The 20,485-nt window shown below is 35.0% G+C and overlaps 1 protein-coding gene and 1 long non-coding RNA gene across 4 annotated transcripts; one reads left to right on the forward strand and one right to left on the reverse strand.

Moving 5' to 3' along the window:
* Positions 1-10,948: 10,948 nt before the first annotated feature.
* LOC140841229 (reticulon-like protein B22) lies at positions 10,949-12,503 on the forward strand. 3 transcript variants are annotated; one of them, XM_073208500.1, is made up of 4 exons: positions 10,949-11,326; positions 11,496-11,565; positions 12,008-12,152; positions 12,309-12,503. In XM_073208500.1, exons 1-3 carry the CDS (start codon positions 11,030-11,032, stop codon positions 12,121-12,123), a joined length of 483 nt encoding a protein of 160 aa, XP_073064601.1. In that variant the 5' UTR covers positions 10,949-11,029; the 3' UTR covers positions 12,124-12,152; positions 12,309-12,503. The 3 variants fall into 3 exon arrangements, with proteins under 3 accessions (XP_073064601.1, XP_073064603.1, XP_073064602.1); XM_073208502.1 differs by lacking the exon at positions 12,309-12,503 and adding an exon at positions 12,200-12,306 and having other exon boundaries at positions 12,008-12,164; XM_073208501.1 differs by lacking the exon at positions 12,309-12,503 and having other exon boundaries at positions 12,008-12,306.
* A 72-nt stretch (positions 12,504-12,575) lies between these two features.
* LOC140841230 (uncharacterized) lies at positions 12,576-14,085 on the reverse strand. Its single transcript, XR_012120112.1, has 2 exons — positions 12,795-14,085; positions 12,576-12,715 (listed from the first exon to the last, which is right to left on the reverse strand). It is a non-coding gene; the product is annotated as an uncharacterized lncRNA (long non-coding RNA).
* Positions 14,086-20,485: the final 6,400 nt, after the last annotated feature.

Here is a 20,485-nt window from a genome sequence, read left to right on the forward strand (position 1 = left end):
TGTTCACGAGCTAACAAGCCGAATATCGTAGAGCTTGAGCTTGGTTCGTTTACCTTAACGAGCCTCATTAAACGAGCTCAAACGAGCTTTTATCGAATCGAGCTTCGAATATTTCACAAACAGTTTGGTTCATTTACATCCCTAGGTGCAATAATTGTCCTTACTTGGTAGAACGATTGAACCATGGTGCTTGAGTTGCTGTGCGGTTTAAAAGATTTGAGTTGCACCATTACCACTAGCTATAGCTTTTGGTAAAGCTGCAAGCGCTCGGTCCTACATCATCTATTAGACAAACATAAAATTTTAATAACGTTTAAATAAATTGTAATGCCCGAGAATTAATTCCTGTAATCAGACGTTGTTTAATTGACAGAATTGAGATTTCAGGAGCTAAAGCAAGGAAGCCGGGCGTCGGTACATTTTAAGTGAAGATGTTGGACAGAACATCTGGCGCCCGAGCAGTAGAATATGACCGCCCGAGCGCCAGTGTTCAATAGGAACATCATTCGGACAGAACTTGTGGCGTCCGAGCGGTAGAAAGTTACCGCCCGAGCGCCAATGGATAATAAGCTAAGCATCCGGACAGAAAGTGCCGCGCTCGAGCGGTACTTTCTTACCGCCCGAGCGCGAGACGTGGAATAGGTGAGATGAGACACTTGCCTTCTTGCATGCATCATATATGTGTGTGTGTATATATATATATATATGTATGCTTCGAGATTTCTTCAGAAACGAGGATAAAGGATCGATAAAAGGTTCTGGGAAAGAGTGAAATATCCTTACGCCTTTTGTGAGAAATCCGTCCGTCCGAATTAGAGTCTGACTTCAGTACTGTGTTCCTATCGACGCAGGCTTCATCTGGACGTAAGTCTTGTTACGTTTAGACATGATTTGAAATTATGATATTGTCAAAATTGAATATGAATCAGATATGATGTTTCTGCTACAGTAGACATTGTATAATTGAAGTCAGATTAAAGAATAGACTGGTTATACAATTGTTATGAATTTCAGAGTAGATTTAGTTGAGATTCGATATCAGATTCGTGTTATCGTTGAGATTATGAGTTGTACCAGTATTGATTATGAATTCTGGTATTATATTTGTGATGTTCAGATTGACGGGGTTATTCAGATTGTATTATGCCGTCGAAACATCAGCAGACTGACATCTGATCAGATTTGATAATGATTTCGATTGTATCGTAATATCGTTGATATGAATTAGATTGTACCTTGTTCAGATATGGATCTGATGATTTCGATTGTATCGTAATATCGTTGATATGAATTAGATTGTACCTTGTTCAGATATGGATCAGATTATATACTGATTGAGTATTGATCAGAACAGGTTTTGAATTGAGCTATATACTGATATTGTATTTATATGATTGTCATTATCAGACTTGGATATGGACAGATCAGAATACAAGACTTCGTCTTCGTCAGACCGGGAAGACAAATGTATAAATAAATGTTGATTCAGGATTGCACAACTCGAGTTAGGTTTAACTTGAGTTTCCCAAAATCACATACTTTATTTTATTGCATTGATATTTGCAGAATATCAGATTGATATGTTTTAAGTCTATTGAATGATAGCAGAGCCAGAATTTGAGTCTAGGGCAGAACAGCCTAGCTAGGGCAGAACCGCCGAGTCTTTTTCAGAACCGATAAGACTCTAGACTTACGGTGTATCGATGAGCTTGGATGTAGATCGACATCTTTGTAGACACTCGATACAGCATACCAAAAGTCTAACTTAGATCGGGATCCCTAGATTAGAATGAGAGATGAGTCGAGTCTTAGATATTGAGACTAGATTTGATTTACAGATCCGTATTAATTATGTTTCGTAGATTACGATGCATGTTTTATTTACAGACTAGTATTGATACATGTTGTTTGATTATGCTACATGTGATAAGATATAATACATGCTTTTATGTTAATTCGGTTAACTGCATGTATACATTGTTTATACTGGGATATTTATATCTCACCGGAGTTATCCGGCTGTTGTCTTGTTTTGTATGTGTGCATGACAACAGGTGGGGCAGGATCAGGGTCCTATAGATGAGGAGAGATCAAGATTAGAGTGGTGATCACGGACTTGGATGTAGATAGGTTTTATTACATGATTGTAGTAGTTGAACCTAGTTGAACTAGATCATATTATACAAGATTTGTATTATTATACTAGTTTGTATAATAGATTGATTTCATTACCTTCCGCACTTGTATTTTAAAAGAGAAAAATTTTTAGACCCTGTTTTATCTTAATTGACAATTAAATCCCAAAGATGATTAAGAAGATGATTAGCGTCCGGGTCCCCACATAAATTATCCAATTTTTTTAAAATATCTGGAGTGTATCAGCCAATCACATGGGTAATGCTTCTCAAATATAATTAATGACCTTGTGGTGTAGAGAAAAATGTGAATTTCTTGTTTTCTTTCTTCATCCGAATCTGATGAAATCCGAACTTACAATCAAATTTTGATAATATTTTTGCTTTTGCATATATAACTAATTATATAATCTTTATTAGGTATAAAATACCAATAAAATTCCAGAATTTTATTACTATCTTGATAATTAATTACTAACATGAGTTTACTCCTTTTGATTTCATCATGGTTTCTTACCAGAAAATCATGACTATTTTATGTTGATATTCATATTTTAATCAAACCAAGATCCAAATGTTCTTTAATAATAATCTATATATATTTTTGATCAATTATGTTCATCAAGATAGACTACTAAAACGACCACGATTTTTTTTTAAAATCATAAAATAATTTAACATTTTTATAAATCATGATAATTTAACATTTAAATCTCAAGTGTATCATAATATCCCTGAATAATCGATTAACCAAAAATCCTACGTCGACCTTTAAAAAATATCAATCCACATAAAATTTAAAGCATATAAATATCTCTAATAAAATCATTAACATAAATCTTTTAAATCTTATATATAACAATCTAGTGTGGAAACATAAAGATCCCTCGGGAGTGTACTGCTGAACTCGATCTACTAAGCGCCTCCCATAAAATCATCAAATCCTACATCATACAAACCTAGTGAGTCTAATGACTCAGCACGTTCTAAACATGATACATATACAATCACATGCATAAAAATCATATTTTTATTTAAAATAATCTTTTGAACATAAATAAACCATTTAAAAATCATTTAAGCATAAATAAATCATTTTAAAATATTTTTAAGCATAGATCATATATCGTAAAATCGTTTTCATCGTAAATCTTTCAATTATATATCATTTTGGGTGAAGTTTGATCATTGAAAGTGACTAGCTTTTATCCTTTGGTCGACTGATCATTCTTCAGCTCCACATGGTCCATGGTGGTGGGCACTAGGCTCCACCATAGAATACGATCATTAGGGCTCCCTCGAGGGCCTTCTCCTATAGACGTGCTTCTTCTGGGGTTTTTTCTTATAAATGGGCTCCATCTGGAGCCTTCTCCCGTAAATGGGCTCTCTCTAGGGCCTTTTTCCCTCACAAAATTCCCACAAAATATATATCATTTGTCACAGTCAATTCACATCTCTCGAAACATTTTTCATTTTATTTTAAAAGCATAAAATATCATAACTTTCCAAAAATAACATTTGAAACAGTATAAATTGCACAACTTTACTATAAACCATAAAATATCAATTTTTCATTAAAACCATCATTTTAAATCATAATTATAATTTAACATGCGTTATGATTCTTTGGGACGCAGCCAAGATTTTACATATTTTTCAAGTGTAAAATTACCGTTTTGTCCCTAGATGTAAAAATTATCGATTTATCTTTTTCTTGCTTTTAATGACATGAGTTTATTCCAAATAATTATTTAAGGTTAAATATAATTTTTCATAATTTTATTCGGTTTAATTCGAGGCTTTTCAATTAATTCTTTAATTAACTATTCGAGAGACGATTAAATTCCGGATAAATTAAAAACTCATTATTTTGATCCCAAATTTTAAACATAACCTTTTTATTACCTAATCTACCATTGTGAGCAATGAACCACACCCGTGGACACATGGTTCAAATTTTAGTTCATTAAATCTCGATTTTGACCCTCACTTGAACACACCGAGTCATCTCCTAATTTGCTCGAGCCATGGTCAAGCCACCTCAAGACAAACCCGAGCCAACCCACTTAGGAACCGTCCTGACCATCCTTGACCCAAGGAACCAGAACCTAACTCGCTCGAACCCTTCTGCCCCTCAACCCAATTGCATGCATGTGTATATGTGTGTATCCTAGTTTCACTAGGACTCCTAGTTAGCCTATAACACTTCCATTCCAGCCACCACCAAGCCCACTTGACTCTAACCGACCCTGGACCACGCCCAGAGCAACCAAGCCCAGCCCAGACCCCTGCAGCGAACCACTTGAAGCAATAACAAGCTACACACACTAGCTGCTTCCTCACGTTCCAGCCGAGCCAGTAGCGAACCCAACTGCACGATCCCCTGGCCCAGCCCTTTAACATCTCCCTTGGACCCTGACAGACCACCCTGGATCGCACCTAGGCCATCCGCAAGCCTCCTTGGCTGCTGGTGTCAAAACCGAGCTTGGGGGAGAGTCCTAGTTCACTAAGACTCTTCCCTAGCCACTCCCTTGACCCCTAGCCACCCTAGGACCCAACCCAACCCTAAACCAAGACCACCCTGACCCTGACCAAGCCCTGGACGAGCCCCAAAAGCCCTTGCACAGTAGCCGCACCCCTAAACCAGGCCATGCATGCAAATTGTCCTAGAAAACCCCTAGGACTCCTAACCCTTTATGTGAGATTATTCCAGCCTTGATTTACCCTGACCCCGACACAGCCTGGACGAGCCCCTGCACAGTAGCCACACCCATAAACCAGGCCATGCATGAAAATTGTCCTAGAAAACCCCTATGACTCCTAACCCTTGATGTGCAATTATTCTAGCCTTGATTTAACTTTAAATTAATCACGTTTTATCCAAATTTTATGTTTTTGGCAGCGTAGTCGTTGGGAATCATACCATGATCACATATATGTAAAAACGTTGAAACTTTTTAAAATATTTGACAACACGATGAATCAATCGTACAAACGTATTTTACATACATAAACAATTAAATCATGCATATTATGATTTGAATGATATTTTAAAAGGGTTTAGAAAACACGCGACTTTGCGTTTAAAACACTCGAATAATCAATCGTTGGCGAGGGTACGACGAAGAATCTTAGCCTTTCCTTCCTTCCTATTTTTTCAAAAATTGTGGTGTGTGTTGAGAGTGAATTTTTGGCTGATTGCAAGTGAGTTGTGGTGTTTAAAAGTCCTAGGTAACTTATTTATAATTTAATCAACATGATAATGAGCTTTGGTTTTGGGCTTGCAAGCTTAAGAGCAATTGGGTCTGCTTTAAAAATTGTGCCGAATTACACTTATTCAATTAAATAATAGAAATTTATAAAATCATTTTCCCAAAAGTAATATTTTTTATCTTCTAAAACTCCTTGTTTACCCAAAACCAGCTTCCCAGGAAAAATCGAGCTTGACTCGTAAAATAATTCGAACTCTAACATATTTAGAAAAATTAAACCATTTTTAATCATATATGGAAGCCTTGCAATTATTTAATGAAAAATAAATGTTCTTGTCTTAGTCGTCCCCAGTGTCCTTTCCATTGCCTATTATCGAATATTAAGGTAAAATCCTTCAATTTAATGAAATTATGTCATATAATCATTTAATAATGCAATCATATCTTTAATCATTTAATAAATATCATGTAAGTATTTAAAATCAATTAAATAAAACAATTAAGCAATTGAAATAATTTTGCATGCATGTGGTTTACGTGGGTTTGGTTTTTCAGACGTTACAAACATTTGATGAACTCATATTTCTTTCCTTCAATTCCTTAATTTTAATAAATTAAGGGTGACTCAAAGTTGGTTATTTTTCACCATGCCAAGGGATCTTCAATGTAGTTTTCTCCGATCTTCTTTTTGACATCTTCTAGGGAGACTTTTAATTCAAACTCTACATTCTTCTGATCTAAATCTACATTGAGGAATCTTATTTCATCTGATTGGATGTTTTTTCCTGCTCTTACTTGGAACTTTGTTTCTTAGAACCATCTAGAATCATTCATTTTTTAGTGTAGAATTTTCTTTCATCACCATTCTTGCTGCGAAACTGGATTGATATTTTTTTGTGAAATGTCTCTCCTAGTCTCTGGATTATGACCATCTGATCACATGGTGCTATTAACATTAATCTTCTAGTCTCCTTTTCTTGTGATTTAAAAATTTGGTGTATACGATTTAAAAATTTGCAGGAAATTTTTTCCTAACAATGCGTTTGCTCATGTATCATAAAAATAAATCGGTGGTGTTTTAAGTTTTTACAAAGGTGTTTTTTTTGCACCTCCAAGTAAGATTTCTTCTTTCTTAATCCCTTTGCATGATATTAAGATCCGCTTTGAGAAATCTCGACTAACTATTTGAGGTCATTCTTCATTCAATTCTTTTTTAAAAAAACTAATTTTTTTCGTTGTACATATTTAAGCTCTTGAATAAATATAAGCATGCAAATATTAGACGCTTCCAAAGTTTGTGTTCCTCGAGAAACTTCAATCTAATAACCAATTGATCTGGTTCTTTTTCTTTAATTAATTTAATATGAACCTCCAAATCTCTGATATTTATCATTTCATAGTAGGTTCCTATCAATAGTTGTTCCCAATAGTATATGCTATCACAGGGAATTGATCTCTTTGTCTTGTAATATAAAATACTCTTTCGACTTTCCTCCATCTTTCCAGATATCTAAGCTTTCTTATTGTTGAGAAGTGTTTTGGTACCGATTGAGCTTCTTGTACATGTGTTTTTCCCCACCTATAACTCGTGGTCCTATATCCTTGAAAAGATAATTTCTTTGGTTCAGGTTTAAGACTTTGATATCTTTGTAGAATCGATTTGTCTTGTATCTAAATATTTGTTTCATGTATTAAAGAAAACTCAATTTTTTTCCGGAATAAATTGCTTGAGCATCTTTTCAGAATGTTTTTGGAGTTCCCTGAAACCCACTATAGAATTTTGAAGATTACCCAATTGTTTATCACATATAGCAATATCATTAGGTAAATATATTTCCTCTTTAAAATTATTTTTTATCATGATCTGGAACACTTTAATATGAATTCAGGACATAGTTCTTGCTACTTATGTTTCGAGTTTTTGTAATTTTTTTTTCCAAAAAGAATTAACTACATCTCCGTCTGGTTTCCTCTAAGTTCCATTGGATTGCCATTTAACTTCTTGAAACATTATAGGTTAGATGATTATCTTTTTTTTTTTATGCCAAGATTTCCTAAGAGCTTTTCTACCTGTTATGCAGATAATCCTTGATATATATGTAACATAGTGCTTTCTTTCATGATATGTTGGACTATGTTGCGAGATATATTTGTCTAGCTAAAAAATGCAGACAATTGTTCATGTGTTTCATTACGAAACACTTCGTTTTCAGTCGTATTCTGATTCTGACTCTCCCTCGGAATGTTCTTGACTCAAGACTTTATCCTCTTCATATTTACTCTCGTATGAGGGAATATTCTCAAAATGGCATACTTGAACTACATCTTGGTAATAGAACGATTCTTCAATATCTTGAGTTGCTTTGAAACGTCTTATTCTCTTTTATCATTTTCTGGATAGTTGGTCGAAATATGACATATTCCTCCACATGTCCAGAAATTACAATCTTTAGAACTTTCATTAGGTTTAGTGTGAACTCTACTTAAAGTTTTTTCGTTGGTGTCTGCCATGCGCTTTGAGATGAGTTCGATGCTTGGGATAACAGCCTACTACTTGATAGTCCATTTCTTTGTCCAAATTTATAAGATCTGGTTTTCTGTCTAGACCATATTATTCTTGTTTTCCAAGTGCTTCCTCTACTTCTTTCGCTTCTGGCATATAGATGAGATCTAAAGTTCCTTTTTTGGTGACTTACTTCTAAATATTGTTGGATGGTCATTTTCCTTATAACATAAAAGAGTACAATTATTAATACCTCTTAATCGTTTGTAATTCTTTTAAGTAAATAGGCTCGTCTAGTCCGAGTATCTGGATTAGGGACTTGATATTTTAGCGAATAAAAATTGTATTGCTATATTTTTTTCCACCTCCGAATTTCATCAATATTTAGTGAATAACATAATATATTAATCAACTAAACAGATCAAGTAATTCAAGACTATGCAGAGTTTGAGGTTTTTTTTAATTTTATGTGTCTCGACCGTTAAAATAGTCCACCTTTCTAAATTGTGATTTAAATTGAATAGTCATTCTTCCTGATATCTCGCTAAGAGAAAAACCAGATAAGACCGACTCTTTGGTTTCCGCCGAAGTCATGTACCATGCGATTTTGATTGATTCCTTCATACTCATTTCTAAGATTTTAACGACCCTTCTTTGTTAAGATCAAGTTTTCTTGTTGCGACTCTCATAGACAATGTCCAATCATCTATGAGATCTTTGTTTTTAAAGTTCAGTACATCAAGGTTAAGCATTGGTGAGTAAACATTCTTTCTATAGTGTGATTGGTACAAGGGGATTTGATTATTCTTTGACTATGTTTCCGCTAGGTACATTCTCCACCAGTTTGAAAATATATTTATGATCCTCTCATTGTTGTATCATAGGATCCTATAATTTCCCTTAATGGTTCTTGTAAAGGTTTTATATTAATAATATAATTTTCACTCCCAATCGTATTCATCTTTAGATCTATCATCCTGAGGTTTGCAAAAGACTCTATAAGGTTTTGTAGATCATCAAGACCAATAATCTCTATCGTTTTCATCAGATTGTTTTCTTTTCTGAGACAACTTTGATAGTATTGATCATTTTTCGTTGTCAGTTAAAAGTTTTTCCATTACTTTGTCATTCTCTTTTTAATGTAATAAGGGTTCGATATCAAAAGATGATGGAAATTTTTCCTCTGAGTTCATTTTACTGAACTAGGTGGTTGTTCTAGAGTTTGGATTCTTGTTTGAATATATTTTAAAGTTCCAAGAATTTCTTGTTGTTTCTAATTTTTTTTTTCAATTTTACATGGTGCATAGTATAACTGACTGTCATAGTTTTGTACTGTCTTTTGGATTTTCTAAGATTTTCGAAAATTTATAGGAGTCTGGATCCATTTCTCACAATATAATATTTTGAATTATACGTAAGTTCTTTGATTCATTCCTAGTTCCTCTTGATAACTATCAAATGTTAGATATTCTTGTTTTAACATTCTAAAATATTGGAATCAAATCTAGAAATAATAAATTCCAAACATATGTTCGGATCAATAATTTGAGAAAAATCTCTTCCTTAATATTTAATTATGCAAAAATAAATATTGTATGTTTGAACTATAATACCTCAACTTTGATACCATTTTCATTGTTCTATATAATTTGGGATTTTTTTAATGAATTATGGAGGTTATTTTAGTAATTTTAACAAGATTAGGGAGTTTAAACAAATAATTCAAGTTTTTGGTGGAGTTAGAACATAGGAGTTTTGCCATAAGGACCGATCTTAAACTTGTAATTCGATTTGGCAAAAACTTATGTGAGACGGTCTCACGGGTATTATTTGTGAGACGGATCCCTTATTTGGGTCACCCATAAAAGAGTATTACTTTTTATGCTAAGAGTACTATTTTTTATTGTGAATATGGATATTGTTGACCCGTCTCACAGATTATGATCCGTGAGACGGTCTCACATGAGACTCCCTTATTGGATTTAGTGATTTTAAGATAATTAATCTTGACAAAAACTTGTGTGAGACGGTCTCACGAATCGTATTTTGTGAGACATATATCTTATTTGGATCATCAATGAAAAAATATTAGTAATATTTTTTTATTGTGAATATCAGTAGGGTTGACCCGTCTCACAGATAAAGATTTGTGAGACCGTCTCACAAGAGACCAACTCGTTAACCTTATAACAACATGGTAAATAGATACATGGAATACCAAATTTATATCTATCAATAATTAATTGATCCTTAAAATTTTACTCGAAAGTTAATATTTTTCGTTAATTTTGATTATAAAGTTGATACTGAAGAATAATAAGATAATAATTTTTGAAATTTTAGGAAATTGTAGCATTGTTATTTTTATTAGGAGGTAACAAGGAGTATTTTCAAAACCGGACCAAATCGGCTGGTTCAACTGATAATCGGTTACTAGTTGGTTCATAATTGGTTCGGAACACCCTCAAAAATGGTTTTAGCGGTGGAATCGGTCAAAATTGGCCGCACCGGCTATGAACTGCTCGAAGCGACTATTAAACGAAAAATTGGTTCAACCAACTGAACTAATTTTTATTTTTATTATTTTTATTTGAAAAAATATTAATTTTTATTTTTAAATATTAAACTTAGTATTTTGTTTATGTACATAGATTATTTGAAATTTGGACTTCTTAAAAAAATTATTATTTTAGTAATCCTAGAGTTTATTTAACTATAATTGATTTAATTTTTAAAATCTGATAAATATATTTTATTTGTCTATTCATATAAATATTTTAGGTTATGAAATTTATTTTATTTATTATGGTCATACGAATTTAAATTAAAGATTTATGATAAATATGTTAAATTTGTTTAACCGAATTTTCAACAAAACCAAATTATCAAATTGACCAAACGGAATTCAAAAAAAATCTGTTTGGTCGGTTTAATCGAATAGTTGTACAAATAATTAAACAAATTTTAATACCACATTAATGTTTATATATATATATTTATATATATTTCATCAATAAAAATAATAAAAAATAGTGCTTCTGTTTTAAAAAATTAAATTTAATCTTTTTTTAAAAAATTAAAAGATTCAAAACCACCGTTGAACCAAAAGAAATATTTTTTCTCCAAACAAGAAGTCGTGTGTTATATCCCGTAAATCCGATCAAATCCACGGTGCGACGATGGTGGTGGTTGGGGCGGTGCTAAGTGGGACGTTGGTCTACTACCACTGCGCTTACCGGAATTCCAGCATCGTCTCCCTATTTGCAGATGTCTTCATCGTACTCCTCTGTTCTCTGGCCATCCTCGGCCTCCTCTTTCGCCATATGAACGTCGCCGTCCCGGTGGATCCACTCCACTGGCAGATCTCTCAGGACTCCGCCACCTCCTTCTTCGCCTGTCTCGCCAACACACTTGGCGCAGCCGAGTCCGTACTCCGTGTCGCCGCCACCGGCCACGACAAGCGCCTTTTTTTCAAGGTGTCCCGTCCCCTATTTTTGTCGTTGCAGCTTCATTTTCACCTCAACCGCTTGAAACTTAGATGCTGTTTGTTTTCTGATCGAGAATTAAAAGTGTATATGAATGAGGTTTCGATTATTATATAACTGAGTGGTGGTTTGGAGAATCTGACATTTATTTTGGGCACAGGTGGTATGCTGCCTGTATGTGCTATCAGTGATCGGCCGAGCTGTCTCAGGTGTCACGGTTGCATATATAGGTAAGCATCTTGTTACATCTTCTTGCTTCACCAAAATTCTTGACTCTGTTTGTTGTCCAAGATAAATTTTTGGGAGTTGTATATATAATATTGGATAATCTTCTTTTGTTGAGCTAGTTTTTATGATTAATTAGGGACAAATTTTAATCTTAATGTGATATCAGAGTTTAGGTTCCAGATATTCATCATTGAGCGTTGGGGTGTGTTAGATGTTAAAATTGTTGGGAGTTGCATATATGAAGTTGGACAATACTTCTCAATTAAGTTAATTTTTAGGTTTGAGTTAGTTCCAAATTTCAATCTTAATATACACCACTTGTTTTTTGTTTTTTGCCCACTCAGTTTAACTTTTTGGAGTGGAACCGTCCCCCCAACCCCCAAAAAAATCTTGGCAGATTTTATCTTTAATCCCTGGTATACTTGAAAATTTTCTGTCATGCAGGATTGTGCTTATTTTGTCTGTACAAGGTTGTTGATAATTCACAAACCAGCAACATAGGTCTGCCAATATTTTCTGGGAGAAGAGATGTCAGAAATTCTTTGCAGGATAACAACTGATGTTAGATAGACTTGCCAGTTCTGTAAAATTGGTATATTCTTCTTTTTAGTTTCCTAGGCAGACTCAAACTCATCATGCAGCTTCTTGATTGATGTTTAAGTCGTAGAGAAAACCCTCATTTTCCACTATTAGCTGATACTCTGGTCTTTCAAAGAAATGAAGTACTGATGATGTCTGAACAATTACTTGTCTGCATGCTTGAGTACACTGGCTCGACCCATCAACAAATTTGTACTTTCATTTCTCATGCTCTCACACAACCTGATTTAGATAATTTCATTTCTATAATGGTGTTTATGTTCATGTTTTTTGGTTCTTGGATTGCTTTTAATATCTTGTTGCAAAATACAACCAATTTTATCTAATGAGTATGTGAACGAATGCATATAAAAAAGGAGCACAATAGGAGAAAACCTACATCTTTTAAAATTCCTACTCCACATGATAGATATTATCATTTTACTCTTCGAAGAAAGAAAAATTTGAAACAAAGAACTGTAAACGCGCACAACACATGCATGATCAAAGAACTGTGAAAACACGCAACACATGCACAAAGATGCTGATATACATATATACAAGTACGTATACCTAGCTAATTAGCTGGATTTGGAGTCGATTTTATAGGCTACATGACACTTCTCTAGTAATTGCTCAAAATCATGAATACCTAGCTAATTAGCTGGATTTGGAGTCGATTTTGCAGGCTACATGACACTTCTCTAGTAATTGCTCAAAATCATGTTCATCACAAGGAATCCTTAATCCCCCTTCCTGCTCGTATCCAAATTCTTCGGCTGACATTTCCATCAACATCCTGAAATCGGGCACAGACAGGAATCTCATCGGGACAAGGAATCTGCGTTGCTCTGAACCCACGTATACCGACACCAATCCTTTAGGAATCTTATTTTTGTGCTTTCCACCTCTGCCATTGTTCGAGAGTAGTTGATCATCACCAATTAAGGAGTGCTTCTCCTGGTGCTGCATCAAAGAAGTTATAGTTTTGTCGCGCTTGGGCCCATTTTCAATCAGATGGCAAACCAAGTTCTTTATTAGCCTTGAATTCATGACAAAACCAGAACCAGATTGATCCAAACCCATCAATTTGTTCATCATCATGAAACAACTAAAGAATCCTGAAGGATATAAAATACATTTAGAGCTATCTATCTCATATAGCACGTATAAGAATTACATAGATTTGTATATCCAAAAAAGAAAAAGAACCCGAAGTTTTTGTACACCAATTCATGTAGCAGGAAACAGAGTTTCTCTTCCTGCGAATTAAATTGGCAGCCTATAATTTTTTTTCCTTTTGTTTGGTCAATGCTTTAAAAATGCGTGTGTATGTAAGCTAATTGAAGGTGGAAAACAAGTGGTTCCCCAAATTCTACTTTTTCAAACTACTAATAATAGTCAAACTGATGGTAGCCAAACAAGCACAACTTGTCGACTCTATCGATTGCTGCCACTGATTGTCAATTTTCTATTCCAAGTTGTTTTTATATTTCCTACCTCATAGCAAATGGCTGGTCATCGTCGTGCATATTTGTCTACCAGCACCTTTGCTTGCATGACTTTTGAATCTTGATTTCTGTAGGGAATAATGTTAAAACAGAATGGGAGCACAGGTGATGCAGAAAGGATGTTCATACAGGTGACCACAAAAAATGTCTCATTCTGTTTTAACATTATTCCCTACAGAAATCAAGATTCCAAAGTCATGCAAGCCTGTTGTTTTAAAGATAACTTTATTTTGTTGCACACATCAACCTTGGCTAAGTAACCCCTGAAATCAAGATTCCAGAGTCATGCTAAATCTAATACTTTATCTGAACATAAATCACATTAACATCTTTTTCCAAATTGGTAAGTTGCCACATCAAAGGAATAAAGTATGCATTGCGACATTTTTTATGAAGTATACCAGCTGTATATGCCAAAAATTGTATATTTAAACGATGGATAACTCACTTGAATTGGATCCACACCAGAACTTGTCCCAGTTGTGCTGCGGACAGTCATATCATTATTATCACTGGACTTTTCTTTATCGAGCTGTCCACGAGATGCCAGGAGGACTTGAACAGCCTACAAATGAACCACATACACTGGTGATAAATGATAAGTAATCGCATTGCTATATTAACCCAAAAGGTTTGATATTCGAAACCGGGCTATGCGTAACTTTGCTTGAGTTGTATATATGAAATTTGAAATATCTAAGATTAAATTTCAGCATTCATGCTGATGAACCACCCTCCATTGAGAGATAAAGCATGGTATTTTTGAACAACCTGATCAGGTTTCTTGGCCGCGAGCAATGCAATTGTAAGACCGCGAAGGACTTCAAAATCAGCACTCTTTGACGTCTGCAGGAAAGTAAAGGATGTGTATTCAGCAAAGGAGTCATATCACCTTAACTACCAGTTCTCCTGAACCCTCAGGAAAACATGTGAAGGACTAATTTCTTTTTCCTGCATATCAAAGTAGGTCAATTAACAGAAGGCCCAGCATCAGATATTTATAACCTGCAGATGTTTGTAATGGCATCAAAATTGACAGCAATATATAGCAAACCTCACTCAATTTTTCAAGCAATGCTGCAGCTCTTTCATATTCTCTCATTTCCGCCAAGGTCAGTGCAGCTCCCTGTAAGTACGCTTGAATCAATTTGAAAGGGTTTAACATGGTCAACATCAAGCTTAAACCATAAATTAGAGCTTTTTCCTGGTGCAGTTTAGGTCTTGACATCTCTTTCATCATTTATTTAAACTAATATGTTTAAAAAGCTACCAAAAGAATTGTCTGAGGTGGTTTACCGCACTACGCAAGCAGTGCGTCGTAACATGACCATCTTATCAGGATGTATTTAGATCAGCCACCATAGAACAAAAGAGACTGGAATCGTGGCCTCAGGTGCAGAATTTATGAGCATAAAAGGCTTGCAAAAAACCAGGCAGGCATCGCTTGGTCAAACTCTCAACATACACCATAGTTATGACCACTTATACACTTTGTCCAAAACTATCTTATTATAGAGTTGAGCAGCACAAATGCTTCCCTAGAGATTTCAAATAGCAAGCACCTAAATATTGTTTAGGACCAAGCTATGGGAACTCTACATGCTTATCCCATTGGCAATCCAATTACACTAGAGAAAGTAAGTGTCTAAACTGAACAACTTGATCACCAAGAAAAATTTAAACAAGTGACGGTGCTTTAAGAGCTAGTAGGATTTTACATGAGTTAGCAATTACAAAGGAAGCCGTACATATAAATGAAACTTTAAAGTTATAATCTTAGAACATGGCTAAAAAATCCAAGAATGTCATGCTAACCTCCAAATTTGCTCTCTCTTCTTTTGAAATTTTTTCATCAGCTATATCAGCCTCCTTTGTAATGGTGCAATGAAATTTCAATGTGTACATCAGAAAGTTGCAGACGGTAGAACTTTCACATTAAAAGTCTAAATATGCTGACAATTAAGGAGTTCAAGCTTGGCCAAATGTATGGATATAGATTTTCAATGATAGTTTGAATCGAAGCTTTTGATATAGTGTAGACTATGGGAATACATAGAACCAAGCCGGGCCCCATAGTATCAGCCTCGGGCTCGATCTCGAGTTTGGGTAATGTAAGATATATATATATATATATACACGTTTAACGAGCCGAACTCGAGCCTTTATATATATATATATATATATATATATATATATATATATATATATATATATATATATATATATATATATATAAAGGCTCGAGTTCGGCTCGTTAAACGTGTTGGATCTGGTTTTCTATACGCCCAAACGCAGCGGAAGTTTAAATTTCTTTTTTATTTTATTTTGAAAAACAAAATAATAATGCTTTAGGCGCTCGTATGATTTAACAAAACATACATAGGATGTTTAGAGAAAGATATACCTTTGGTGAATAAATCACTGGACACCAACCGATCCGGTATACAAATCTGGCTCTTGATGAATCCCTACGATCTTTCTTCAAGAAATTTCTTTCCTTCCTTCTAATCAGGTCCATGACTGAATAGAATGATCCTCTTCCAAATCGCACTAGAAATATTGGAAGATATTTATCGTATGAGAGAATTATTTTGAGAGACGGCTCAAACCCTAAAAAAATGAATCAAGAGGTGGCCGAAATATTCTTTTGTATTTGGAAGTGGGTGTCTCGAATCATATGAGGTAGTGGGGCTAGTGTTTTGTCTTTATATGTGTATTTATAATTAAATTAAACCCTAATTATATAATTAACATTAATGTGTTTGATTTAATTAATTGAGCTAGTCCAACTAGTTTAATTAATTTAATCAAAGTCATTAAAACTTTAATTATTTAATATGTTGGATTTGTACCCCTACAAGCCCATTAAACATATTATCCACCATATTTAATTTATTAATTAATCAACTCAACTTTTGAGCTTAATAAATTAAATACATTATAAAATTCAACATTTGAATTTATTATTTAAATTATAAATTCAACTCCTCGAAATTTTATCACCTCCAAAATTTAATATTTAATAAACACAACATTTGAGTTTAATAAATTAAATTCTCAAATTTTATAAATTCAACTACTTGAATTTATTCTCTCAAAATTTAATTATCATAAATTCAACTCCTTGAATTTACTATATAATATAAATTCAACTTCTTGAGTTTATTCTCTCAACGGGAACAAACGATCCAGTACTTGTATGACCCTCAATGGTTCAGGGATACAACTAGCCGTGGGTTCACAACTCCTTGTGATTCAGAATAACATTTATTCTTATTCGGGCTTACCCTAGTTAGCCCCATTCTTTTTATCCACACATTGATCAAGAATGTCAGAACACATTTCTGATTGCACCTATCGGATCATGGTAAGAGCGTCTAGTAGCATCGCCCCATGATCCCCTAGGTATCACTGATAGTGCCTGCAAGAACCAGTCGATTATGATTAACGTACAGTACAGTCCCTTCATCTCATATATCACGATCGAATCTGCAACCATTGGTTCATCGAGGGTTGCATATTAATTCGATAACTATGTGATAACTCTAATAGCGGTATCGCGTGTACTATTGGAGAACTCCTTCTCCAACGTACATCTCGTACTCTGGCCAGAGATTCCATGCACTATTATTTCATCAGATCACATAGGATATCCACACCCGTAGGTGAGCGGTGAATCCCCGACTACAATGCACTGGCTCCTATATGTGTCGCAACTGTACCCAACCTCGCCACCTGATGACTCTCCTGGAGCCGGTAAATGAGTCAAAGCACAGCTCTAGCATATAGAGCCTCAGTGTTGTCCCGGGTCGTAAGGACTAATGGTGTACAATCATACCACGGACTTATCCTCTCGATGAATGAAAACCACTTGGAAAGTCCGAGGGAGGGTTGTTCGGTATAATCATCATATGACTACCCATCTACATGTTTGGACATCTCTATACCCTTACTAAGAAACGCAGTACACAACATCACATATGCTAGTCTCGAGCTCAAGCGACCTTTATCCATGTTTTAGGCGGCTGAATCGACTAGGAACGAATTTAGATTATACAGTGTTTACAAACGAGTTTCAACATCGAATTACGATTCATTTGTATTAAAGTATAATCAAGGTCTTATCTATGTTTGATAACATGGGTATACAGATAAAGAAATAACAAACCATGAAATAATGAATTATATTAAAATAAAGATTGTTAATTACAACTGAGTCAATAAAATCTCTAGCCAACAGTTGGCTTACAGGGCATCTACTCCAACAAAACGAGCCTGTTTTTGATCTCATTAAACAGATTCATTTTTGAGCTCGTCAAGCATACAATTGAGCTTGATTCGAGTTTGTTAAAGATAAAATCGAACTTGATTCGAGCATACCATAAAATAAACTAACTAAGAAAAAAAATGTAATTACAAATAACCAAAACGAAAAACCTAACAAGTAAAGTATTTTTAGGTACTAAAACCGAAAATCGAACCGAGAAATCGATGCCAAAAAAAAAAAAATTATTTAAGTTGGTTTTTGAGGTTATATATGAATAATGAACATCCCTTAGCTAATTTCTATTTCCGAATTTGTTCAAGAAAATTTTAAAAATAATGAATAAATTGTTTCAGTTTGTTTTTAGCACTTTTAACTATTTGTATTGCATAATTTTAATTTTAATTTTAATAACCAAAATTATCATTCATCGTATATGATTCTAATATATATATATATATATATATATATATATATATATATATTATATATATTGATGTGAATCTTGACACGAATAAATAGCAAACACGATTAAAAATAAATCGCACCCTCTATTCAATTACGATAATAAGATTCGTATGTTTCCCGATCTTTTGAATCAAGTATTGTTGTGTTATTCACCTCTAAACTACGAAAGTCTAGCAACAAATAAACACGGACTAACAATCGAAAATTAGAACGAACCTTCGAAGAACGATGCCTACGACAATCCGCACAAGAACGATCGACAAACGCCACAAAGTTATAAATTTTGATAAGTTTGATTTGATTTAACAAAGCTAAAGCCTTGAAAAGTTGAGAGAAAAATCTCACAAATTTGATAAACTCAAAATAATAGGTGTATTGTGTGTTAAAATTTCGTCCAAGATGTTTACATATCAAAAAGGATTACTAGAATCTAGTTTCCTAACAAAGTAAAACTCTAAAGAAGGAAATAAAATCGCGCAGAAAACACTAGACACGGACCCCGTGCAGACCTCCGTGTCCGGGTCCGTGTACATACTGTAAATAATCTTCAATCGGAAACAAGGGACACGGACCACGTGCTCACCTCCGTGTACGGGTCCGTGTAGGCACTGTCTTCGCCAAATACATAGGGCACGGACCCCGTGCCTGGGTCCGTCTTCAGGTCCGTGGAGCTACTGGAATAACTCATCTCATGAAGTACAGGACACGGACCCTGTGTGCAGGTCCGTGTGCAGGTCCGTCCAGACTCGGTCTGCTCCATCAATGCTTGAATGATATTCCGTTGGCCTCCAAACGTACTCCCATGCATCACGACCCCTCCAGACTTGCTCATGACTCCTTGTAGTGCCTCCTTGAATCTCTTTAGTCGACCCCTCGTGATTGGTCCCTCCGGAAACTGCAAAGGATCCCATGCTTTCCTTGGGACGTCCATGTTCGCATCATCCTCCCCTTCTTGAAAAGGATTTGTCCTCAAATCTTGCTCATCACCTACATCAAACAACGACAAATCACTAACATTAAATGTAGAACTTACGTTGTACTCTCCTGGCAAGTCGAGTTTGTAGGCGTTGTCATTGATCCTCTCAAGAACTTGGAATGGTCCATCGCCCCTAGGTAATAGCTTTGAGCGTCGCTTCTCCGGAAACCTCTCCTTCCTCAAGTGTAGCCACACCCAATCACCCTTCTCGAATACCACCTTCTTTTTCCCCTTTTTAGCTTGCTTGGCATATTGCTCATTTCTCTTTTCAATATTGGCTCTGGTCTTTTCATGCAACCCCCTAACAAATTCAGCCTTCTTTTTGCCATCCATGTTTAACCTTTCACTCACAGGTAAAGACATCAAATCCAACGGAGTCAAAGGATTAAAACCGTATACAATTTCAAATGGCGAATAGCTAGTAGTAGAATGCACACAACGATTATAAGCAAACTCAACAAATGGCAAGCAATTCTCCCAATTCTTTAAGTTCTTCTTGAGAATAGCACGTAATAAAGTTCCTAACGTCCTATTAACTACCTCAGTTTGACCATCAGTTTGAGGATGACAGGTCGTAGAAAACAGTAATTTAGTGCCAAGTTTAGCCCACAGTGTTTTCCAAAAGTAACTTAGGAATTTAACATCACGGTCCGACACAATAGTCCTAGGCATGCCATGCAGCCTAACGACTTCTCTAAAGAACAAGTCCGCAATGTTAGATGCATCCTCAGTCTTGTGACAAGCAATAAAGTGTGCCATTTTAGAAAACCTATCCACAACAACAAATATAGAGTCCCTCCCCTTCTTTGTCCTAGGTAACCCCAAAACAAAGTCCATAGAGATATCAACCCAAGGTTCACTAGGGATGGGAAGTGGTGTATATAATCCATATGGTAGTGTCCTAGACTTAGCTTGTCTACAAGTTACGCACCTCTCACAAATACGCTCAACATCACGTTTCATGTGTGGCCAATAGAAATGTTCATGCAAAGCATTCAGAGTTTTTGCCACACCAAAATGTCCCATTAAACCACCCCCATGTGCTTCCCTAACAAGTAGTTCACGAATTGATGATTTAGGGATGCACAATCTATCTTCTCTAAACAAGAAACCCTTATGCAAGT

The sequence above is a fragment of the Primulina eburnea genome, chromosome 9 (genome assembly GCF_022965805.1).
Source record: "Primulina eburnea isolate SZY01 chromosome 9, ASM2296580v1, whole genome shotgun sequence".
In the NCBI taxonomy this organism is placed as follows: Eukaryota; Viridiplantae; Streptophyta; class Magnoliopsida; order Lamiales; family Gesneriaceae; genus Primulina; species Primulina eburnea.